The following is a 10511-nucleotide window of genomic DNA, read 5'->3' as shown; positions in this document are numbered from 1 at the left end:
TTACCTGTGTTCTCCTGTATTTCTTTGAGGGTGCTATTTATGTCTTTCTTTAAGTCCTGTATCATCATTGTGAGAAGTGTTTTTAGATCTGAATCTTGCTTTTCCAGTTTGATGGTGTGTCCAGGACTTGCTATGGTGGGAGAGTTGGGTTCTGATGATGCCAAGTAACCTTGGTTTGTGTTATTTATTTTCTTATGCTTGCCCTGCACCATCTGGTTATCTCTAGTGCTACCTGCCCGTGCTAAATCTGACTGGAGCCTGTCTTTTCTGTGATCCTGGTTGTGTCAGAACTCCTCAGAGTCAAGCTGTCTCTGTGATCCTGTGATTCTGGGATCCTGTGACCCTGGGCTTGTTAGAGCACTTGGGAGTGCAGCAGCTCCCTCTGGGTGTTGTGGGAATCGCTGCAGAGCCTGGGCCCAAGGTCTGCTCAGGACACCAGCCTAGAGATACTGGAAGGAACCCGAGCCACTCTGCTGGCTGAGTTCCTGTGTGCATGGTCCCGCTGGTCCCACTTACTCCCAGTGTTGGGACAGATGTTGGGTCCTCCTCACCTTTGGTCCTGAGACTGTCAGAGCGCCTGGGAGTGGAGCTTCCTCTGGGTGTTGTGGGGCTGGCTGCAGAACTTGTGCCCAAGGTCCGCTCAGAACACCAGCCCAGAGAGACTGGAAGGAACCCGAGCCACTCTGCTGGTGGAGTTCCTCATCTTTTTTTTTTTTTTTTTTAAAGATTTATTTATTATTGTAAATAAGTACATTGTAGCTATCTTCAGACGTACCAGAAGCACATTTTTGGGTGGTTGTGAGCCACCATGTGGTTACTGGGATTTGAACTCAGGACCTTCAGAAGAGCAGTCAGTGCTCTTACCCACTGATCCATCTCACTATCCCCCTAACTCTTATCTTAATTACTCATTTATTTTATTCTAAATCATCCCATATAGCTGGTTACCTGGTCCTCAGTTTCATGTTACTGCCTTCTTCTGTGTCTGGGGAGATCTCCTGTGCCTGACTATTTTCTCAGAATTCCTCTCTCTATTGGATGTCCCACCTTCTAATCTTGCTCATTGGCCAATCAGCCTTTATTGACAGGTACTGAATGCTTTCATTCAGTACAAAAAATTCTCTCTATAAACTCTCTGTCAAGAGCACTAGCTGCTTTTGCAGAGGAACTTGATTCATTTTTCAGCCCCCAGGGTGGTTGGCTGACAACACCTGTCACTCTAACTCCAAGGACTCTAACACTTCTGACATCCTGAGCAGTAACACTCACACATATTTACTTAAAAATAATATGTATCAAAATAAAGGTCTTTTAAAAAGCACCTGCCATCTGCCCATCACTGTGAAGTGCACAGTACTAATTGCTGGTGCATTTCCATGCAAGACGCTCTGCAACATAGCTATTGTGACTGGAGTCCTTTGTACAGTGAAGAACGAGCCTCGGAATGAACTCTGTGTGCAGAAGTGTGTGGTACTCACTGGAACCAAGGAAGAGGATCACACAGCACAGAAGACTTGTGTGGCCAGAATTACACGGTGCATCTCTCAAAACAACTCAGAAGACAGCTTCAAGACATGGACTGTTTGAGGACTGTCACTGCCTGTCACTTTGAGGTTTACTCTCTAGTAAACCAGAAATATAGTTTGTATCGTTATTTGGCAAGTGCATATGCTCAAATAACGGTACTCACTTATCTGTGTGTAATTCTATCTGGTGTTTTATGAAAGAAGGTACCCAGTAGCTACCCAAATTCCAAAATTAGGATTGCAGAAAAAATTAGTCCTGGCTTTTATCCAGAAAACTAAAGAATCAAAATGATGTATCTGCAGCTGATCCTTAGTTCCTGCTGAAGCAAGCAAAAGACTGATTTTACAAGCATAAAAATAAACTGCTGATCTTTTACTAAGTTTTTCTTGTGTCCAAAGTGGTGATGATGTCTCTGTTTACTTGCTACAAGTGGATTTTTTTACACTTATTTGTTTTTGTGTGTCTCTGTGTGCCCACATGTTAGTGTGCACACATGCATACAGTATGGAGTCAGAAGATAACCTGTTCCCTCCTTCTACCATGTGAGTCCCAGGGATGAACATACATCATCAGGCTTGACAGTAGGTGCTTTATCTTGTCTCTCATAACTCATCTTGTCAAGCCTCGAATATTTTCCTAAAGAAGCTGTTTCAATAGGTGGCTTTTATCATGTGAACCATGACATTTGATTATTTTGGGAAATTATTATTATTTTTTTGGGGGGGTTTCAAGACAAGGTTTCTCTGTATAGCCCTGGCTGTCCTGGAACTCACTCTGTAGACCAGGCTGGCCTCAAACTCAGAAATCCTCCTGTCTCTGCCTCCTAAGTGCTGAGATTAAAGGCGTGTGCCACCACTGCTCAGCTATTTTGGGGAAATTGTTAAAGATGAAAGACAATTCTGTAAAGGGACCATCCATTTCACTTCAGAGTTGTAATGACTTAAAGAGGCAGACAGTGAGTTCTATGATAGGTCTTCAACACTGTTGTTGCTCTGTCAGAAAAATAGTAAGGAAACCAGAGTTTAGTTTAGCATCTAACTCCTCTAGTGTGCTGGAAGCAAGGCTGACCACCCAGACATCTCCGTCAGACATCAAAAGTTTCATGTGAGTCGGAGCACCGCCCTGCAGCGCATCTTAGGAGGGCGTGGACCAGAAGAGGTAGCACGTTCACCTCTCGGTCATGGGCAGCTGGCAGACGTTTCTAAAATGTTCTTTGTTTTTATGTTTATTGGCTTTGACTATGTATGTGTGTGTGGATGTCTGCATGTGAGTGTTGCTGTGTGTGGAGGCCAGAGGCACTGGGTTCCCTGGAACTGGAGTTGCCCAGCTTGGTGCTGAGCACTGAACTCTGGCCTAGTGCTTCTAGCTGCTGAGCCTCCCTCCAGGCCCTGGTAGATGTTTTCAATTGTGCACACGTGTGTGGACTGGGACAGGCAGTGTAGAAGCATGTTGATGCCTAGTGAAGTGGTAGGCATGTACTCGAAATGAGGACACTTCAAGATGCTTATTATAATTTTGGAAAGATTTGCGTGTTGTGTGTGAGAAGGTTATTTTCCATAAATTTAAGATATCTTTTCTAGTAGATATGATCTAAGTATATACTTTCATGTTAAATTGCAAGAAACCTATACATGGCCAGGTCACTAGGTAATGTATGATGGAAAGCCATTTTATTTTGTGTATCTTCTACTGTGGCCAGTCATTCTAGGGAATATGATGGCATTTCCCCCATGTAGCAACAGATGATAACACAGTGTGGTCCATGATATCAATACAGATGCTCTAGACGGTAGGTCAGGGGCAGGTGAGCTTTCCAGGGAAAGGGCCAGATAGCAAATGTTTTAGGATTTGTGGGCTTAGATAGTCTCTGTCACAATGACTTAAGCCTGTTGTCGAGTAAAACCAGCACAGGCAGTAGGTCATGAATGGGTGTGCATAGATCCAAGGCAGTGGATCATGAGTGTATATGCACCGGTCCAGCCACTGGTGAGCCAGTGTATATATACACCTATAGAGGTGCCTCATTCTAAACTACAGACATAACTGTAAACCCAAGATAAAAAGTTCAGGAAATAAAATGGATTTAGATTTATCTATTCACTTATTTGATGCCTGTTACTTAATGTTAGTTTAAAATTTTATATGTGAAATGCTGTGCCAAATTCAAAGCATTAAGCAATGAGAAAGGCAGACTGGACCCTACTGTTATGAGCTCATAATATTATTGAAGAGAGATCCTGACCAAGGGTTCAAGTGCATTAGAATGGTTGTGTTGAGCATGCTTACAAGTTAAAGTGCTGCATTGGGTTATTTGTTATTAGTGCGCATGTGTGTGCTCATGCCTCTGTGTGTGTGTGTGTGTGTGTGTGTGTGTGTGTGTGTGTGTGTGTGTGCATGCACATGCATACATGCCTGTGTGCATGTGCGTGGAACTGTGTGCATGAATAGACAGAGATCAGAGGACAACCTGTTGGAAGTAGTATTCTCCTTCCACCATGTGGATGCTGCGGATAAAACTCATGTGGTCAGGTTTGGTACATTTACATGCTGAGCCATCTTGCCAGCTATGACTCATTTAAGAAATGGATACCCCTTGTTATGATTTACACTAATAAAAATTGGTACATTCCCTTAAAAAAATATGGTCATACTTTTTCTGTAGTGAATTACTTAACCTGAGCACTTTTTCTTTGCCATTATTCAAAGTAAACTAGTGTCTAAGAACTAGTATCAAATTAATTCTATGTGTGTCTATGTGAAATGTAATTCTGTGTACGTATATAGTTATTAAAAATATATGCATATGTCTAGATATAATGTATATAGAAATCAACTCATAAATCATGTCAAGTTAATGTATGGCTAGCTGGAATTAGAGCAATATTTCCTCTTTAGGATATAATTACTGTTGAATTTCATGTTCTTTCAGATTAATGTCATCTATTTTAATGTAGTGCTTGCTTTTGTTTTGTAGAGAACTGTTGTCTTCTGAAGGGATGGCTCATCCATGGTCAGAAACCAAGGTATGAAATCAGACTTTCCATAAGTGCAACTACATTCTTTAGAATTTAGGATTTTTAACTAAAAAACAAAACAAAACAAAACATCTTATTGTGCCACCTCATGCATGTGGATGTCAGAGGACAGCATGTGGATGTTGTTCCTCCCTTCTACCATGTAGAATCTAGTGATTGAATCTGTCACACTTACAAGCACCTTATCAAGCTATAAGCTATCTTGTTGGCTCCTAAGGCTGATTTGTTTGTATGTTTGTTTGTTTGTTTGTCTTTAAAGACAAGTAGGGAAAGAGTGTGACTCAGTCGCCAGAATGTAAACCTTAACACTCAGCTGCGATACACTCATTCAGCATTGCTTATAAAAGATCTTGGACAATTTCTGTCTTGTAATTTCACTGAATAATTTGGAGAATAGTGAACAAAGTTCTAAAGAAGAGACTTTATAGAATTAGGCTCTTCATTCTCCATGAATCATAATCCTGTAAAGTCAGACAGGTCCTCATCCAGAAAGCATGGGACAGAGAGCGACTTGGAAACTGAGCTTCCTGGGATCTTCAAGTTTCTATATCCACAGGGAACTGTAAAGTTCAATGCTAGGAAAGGCCTGTTTGCCACATGGTTGGCTAATGAGGGATTCTGGAGCTGGATTCTGTGAATCAAAGCATCCTCATTTAACATTCACTAGCTGGCTGAATATACATGCATCTTTGAGACTCATTTTCTGTATTCCTGATTCTGTTGGTCTGGATGCTGTTTCGGTCTTTCCTCCATAGTTCTGGGATTCCTGAAAATGCATTAGAATTAATTATATAAAAATACCAATTCTTACTTGTAGCAAAATAACAATTGCATATGTTATAAAATTGTTGGGGCTGAAGAAAAGATTCAGTGGTTAAGAGCACTGACTGCTAGTCCAGAAGACCAGGTGCAATTCCCAGCACTTAAATGGCAGCTCACAACTGTCTGTAACTCCAGTCTCAGGGTCTGGCCTCCAAGGATACCAGGCACATATGTGGTGTATAGACATACGGGCAGGCAAAGTACTCATACCCATAAAAACCAAAACTAAAACCAATCTGAACAAAATTTCTGTTGTTAGAGATTATTAGACATGGGCACTGGAGGGATGGCTCAGTGACTAAGAGTGCCGGCTATTCTTCCAAAGGACCTGAGTTCAATTCCCAGCACTCACATGGAAGCTTTCAACTGTCTTAACTCTAGTTCCAGGGGCTCTAACAGCCTCACACAGATACAATAATGATGTACAAATGAAATTAAAAGTTTTAAAAAATCATTTTTTAAAGGTTTATTTATTTATTATATATATGTATATATACAGTATATACACTGTAGCTGTCTTCATGCACACCAGAAGAGGGCATCAGATTTCATTATAGATGGTTGTGAGCCACCATGTGGTTGCTGGGATTTGAACTCAGGATCTCTGGAAGAGCAGTCAGTGCTCCTAACCACTGAGCCATCTCTCCAGCCCCTAAAAAATCATTTTTTAAAAGGAGAAATGATTAGACTTTTAGTTAATTGTAGTTTCAATTCTTTTTTCTCTAGCCAAAGACCAAAAACATTGGTCCTGTAAACAAGATTCAAAACAGACTCCACTCTGCAGATAAAGAGAGGAAAACAAATTCAAGGTACAGCATAGTTTGACAAGTATGAGTTTGCTTTTCTCTTCTTCAGTTCACGGTATCTGCATTCTCAGTTACAAACTTCCCGTTTCTCCTGACTTTTATAAAGCTCCCAATATAAAGCTACCGCATGTATGCCATCATACTTAGTAATGCAGTTAAGAACCATTCTGTGTTCTCTAAAACAAAATCACTACCTTTTCATAAATTTTACTGCCGTTCTAATAAGATACTTTTGAAACTTGGACTGAGATCTGGGTTTAAAGATTTTTTTAAAGAAAACGTGTTTATATGAGTGTATGAATGTATGGCATGTACGGGTAGATTCCCTTTGCGAGCAGAAGAGGGCATCAGATTCTCCTTGAGTTAGCAGCAGTTGTGAGCTACATTTAGGTGTGGGGAACCTAACCTGGTTCTTCTGCCAGAACAAGTGCTCATGATGGGTAAACGATCTTTCTAGCCCTTGAGCCCTAAGTTTTTGAATCATTCTGTTAGGTTCTTGTAAATAGATTAAATTGTCTTTTAGTTCTTGACTTTTTGACAGATGCCACATATTATTGTATTTATGAGATGGGAATAGTTTGATATGGTATAAATTAGATTGTGTCAAAATTATAATTTACATTCTGCTGGGGTTTTTTGTTGTTTTTTAAAGAATATGAGACTACTTTTAAGATCATAAACATGTTTTCATGAGATGGGCTATGATGATTTATTTATTTATTTTATTGTTGTTTTTTTTATAAAAGGAAAAGAGTTTGGATGTACCAACCACTAAGCTATTAAATCTTTGTGTCTACGACCTACCCAGGCTGATGATTACATTATAATAATGTGGAAATCTTTATTAACTCTTGTGTCTTTTAATTGCTTAAATGGGGAAAAATAGAATTGAAGGAGCAGAAGATAAAATTAATAAAAAACAGCCTGAAAAGATCATTGGCTAAACTGCACGTATAACTGCAGAGTTCCCTTGTCCTGGCTTCATAGTCAGTGTTTAAGTAAAGGGCAGCTATTGCAAGAATTCAGAAGCATTTGCTGTTGTGTTAAAAGTAATCTGGACTTTCAGAATCACAGTCTTGGTGACGTCCCAATGTGTTTGACTTGGTCCAGTCTTCAGTGCTTTTGGAAGTGAGTTTCATTTCCTAATTCTTTTTCCACTTAGTGTTAAAAGTCAAATCCAACATTTTTTGTCAACTTTGATTCTTGTCAGAATATGTTTCCCCACATGGAAAACAAATGTTAGGGTTGATGGCTCTGTGGACCTGGTAATTCTTTCTCAGGATGGGGCAGCATCACTTGGACACTTCTTCTCTAGCAGCATGCAAAATTAAAACTGTAGGCTGGATGTGACCAGTAGACTGGATGTACCCATCAGAAAGACTGAATGCCTCCTCAGACTCTTAGGACAAAGCCCTCGAAAGTCTCCACCATAGATGTCATCATGTTTAAGTTTTGCAACAGGTCTACCTGGTTGGTTGGTTGGTTGGTTGAGCAAAGCTGCACCTGCTTTCCACCATTCTGTTTCTGCTCACGTATGCCTGCGTGCTTTATTTCTTAGTGTTAAACTGAAATATCCTGACATGCAGACTGCCAATGATGTGGCCATCCCAGACGATTTCTCAGACTTCTCCCTTGCCAAGACAATTAGCAGGATTGAAGGGCAGCTGGAAGAGGGTGGCTTGCCTGAGTGTGCAGAGGACGACAGCTTCTGTGGTGTTAGTAAGGACATTGGGACAGGTAGGTTTTCCCCTTAACATCACAGCTACTTAGTTAGAAAAGAGATTTGGGGGAACAATCTCTTTAAAACTTTATCATGATATGTGGATTTGTGTCTAGATAATAATAATGTAGAGGATGGAAGAAAGGATGGAGAGTCTAAATGAAGTAAGTTGCCCATCAGTAATTGTTGACCAAGGGTAGTAGAGTGAGATCACTGAACTTCCCTCTGCCTTCATCTCTTTCGGATATTTTGTATTGTAAAAAGCCACAACTATAGTATTGTTTTGAGTTTTTTGAAGTATTTCAAGTGAAATTAAAATGTTGTATAGCTTATCACTAGAATGAAGTTTCTTTGAATTTCTTTAATTTATTTTTATTATATTGTCTATTATATGTTAAATTGATATATATTTGAAAAGAATAATTGAATTGATTAGGAACAGATAAGTAATTGAGTTTTTTAATGAATATAACTTCCTTTCTGATTAACTTAGACTTTTCATGTAACTAGAAAAAAGACTGAGTTTTAATCATCTAAAAGTATTGTATTCGTTAGCAGCAATGCCTCTAAGATTACTGAAATTATGAGAAGCCACCTGTGCTGTTGGAACAAAAACCAGAACAATTGGAATGTGTAAGCATAGTTACTGTGAACTGTCATTTGGCTGTAAAATGAATACGGGTGTACACTATGGTTAGCTGTAACTCCAATCTGGCTCCCGTGCTCCTCTGTGATGGCGGTGTCTCCATTTGAAAATTAGAGTTTGTCAAATGATGTCTTGAACCTAGCTACTGTATCACAAGAGGATGACATACACAGTTTATTGTTCACACGTTGAAAGGGGAGGAGGGCAACTCACAGCCAAAGACTCTAAAAACCTAACAACCTAACTCTAAGTGATGCCACCATTTATCCGGAAGTGCAGTTCACTCAGACATGGCAGCAGTAACACAAAATATGTTGCAGGTCCGATAGTCCAGTGCACTGCAAGCCACCATGACTACATCCACTGGTGTGGTAGGACATTGAGTGGGTCCTGGCTCTGAGGCAGATGGTCCTTCAGAGCAATATTGCTTGAGCTCAATACAGACTAGCTAGTCATGTCTCAGCTGTGCTTAGCCATTCAACCAGGGTGCCAGACACTCAGTGGTCACCAAGGTCAGTGGAAGATTCACTTATTGCTAGGATACATGGCTTGTATGCATTGGAGACCAGATTCTGCTGACCTGTCTGGGACCTGGGTTTTTATGGTTCTTTTGAAGCTTGTCTCTTCCTTGCACACTTTTTGGCCTGTGCTCCTCATTGATGTGGGTTAATGCTCTCAGGGCATTGCTTGTTCCACCCAGGTGCTTGCTGTTCCTGTCAGTGTGTTATGATTGTCAGGGTGTTTAGCAGGAGTGCTTCCCATCTTGTTTTCTTGTTTTTAGTTTTAAATGTTCACTACAGATGACCAGAAAGTTTATCTCTGAAATAAACTGATACTGAAGAGTCCTAACAGGGTGTGTATGCGATGATGATTGAGCTACACTCTAGTCAGTCACAGTGGGAAGCAATTCAGTTATGCATTTGTAGCATCTACTGGCCTCGTCAAGCCCCTGGAACTAGTAGAAGGAAGGACAGTAAATGAATCAGAAAGTTGGTTGTTACTCTTCAGAGGCCTTCCAGGGTGCGCTGGGCAGATGTTTGTTCCTGGAGACAGGCACCCACTGCCCTGTTCCAGGACAGAGATGTAGAAATCCAGGACCAGCAACAGGCTTTACCATGAACAGTACAGTAACATTGTCTCAGTGCCTTCCTTCTTCAGTGTGCTCGACCAGGGAGCGTATCCTTGGGCTCCGGATGCTTGCTTGGGATGTCTGGGTTATGGATGTTATTGAATGATCTGGAGTCAGTATGGGCACACACTGTAAGATACGAAACTTCATTTTTGTTAGAGAGGATGTTTGCTCCTGTCAAATTCTTGGACATTGCCAATCTGAGACTGCTATCAATTCTAGTTGATATATTTTGGATCACTGTAGGAGATGTGAGTCTAGTCTGTAAATGTGCAGGAACGCCAGTTTGTAGGTGTGGTTCCTAGGAGGAGGGATTTCTGTCTTGTCCTTCTGCCTTTATTCATTCTCCATGTAGCCACATGTTGCTGTTTTTTTTATAGATTTCTAAATGTGGAATGTTTAATGTTTGCAGTGTTTCTGTCATGGCCTCCTGTTAGACTGTCTACTTTGGTCATATTTTACTCATAAAATATGATCTTTTGATAATTAATATCTTAGATTTGATTTTTTTAAAAAAAGCAATCATGTAATAATTTGACTTCACAGAGGCTCAGATCCGATTTCTAAAGGCCAAGCTCCATGTGATGCAGGAGGAACTGGACAGCATTGTGTGTGAGTGCAATAAGAAGGTAAGCTTGCATGGCCTCTGACAGCAGTGCTCTGCTGAAGATGTGATGGGTGGTTTTAATTATGTTTTGGATAGCCTTATTTGGATTATAATTTATAGTTAAATATCAGATTTAAAATATATATATATACATATATATATATATACACATATATAAATCAAACTATTCTGAAATCCTAAATTACCACAAAGCTTATA

The 10511-nt window shown here is 40.2% G+C and overlaps 1 protein-coding gene across 3 annotated transcripts in view; it reads left to right on the top strand.

The window, feature by feature from the left end:
- The window catches only part of Tex9 (testis expressed 9), a 37206-nt gene that overhangs the window by 9296 nt on the left and 17399 nt on the right, over positions 1-10511 (top strand). For all 3 annotated transcript variants that reach the window (XR_004111551.1, XR_004111552.1, XM_031344348.1), the window contains exons 5-8: positions 4502-4550; positions 6111-6193; positions 7749-7927; positions 10232-10314. Coding sequence is in view for 1 of the 3 variants with exons in the window: in XM_031344348.1 (XP_031200208.1) it covers positions 4502-4550; positions 6111-6193; positions 7749-7927; positions 10232-10314 (394 nt within the window). In the remaining 2 variants the exon portion in view is untranslated. The remainder of the gene's footprint in view (positions 1-4501; positions 4551-6110; positions 6194-7748; positions 7928-10231; positions 10315-10511) is intronic.

The sequence above is a fragment of the Mastomys coucha genome, unplaced genomic scaffold (assembly GCF_008632895.1).
Source record: "Mastomys coucha isolate ucsf_1 unplaced genomic scaffold, UCSF_Mcou_1 pScaffold23, whole genome shotgun sequence".
Lineage (NCBI taxonomy): Eukaryota > Metazoa > Chordata > Mammalia > Rodentia > Muridae > Mastomys > Mastomys coucha.
The sequence above is the reverse complement of the archived record's forward strand: the minus strand, read 5'-3'. Positions and strand labels throughout refer to the sequence as shown.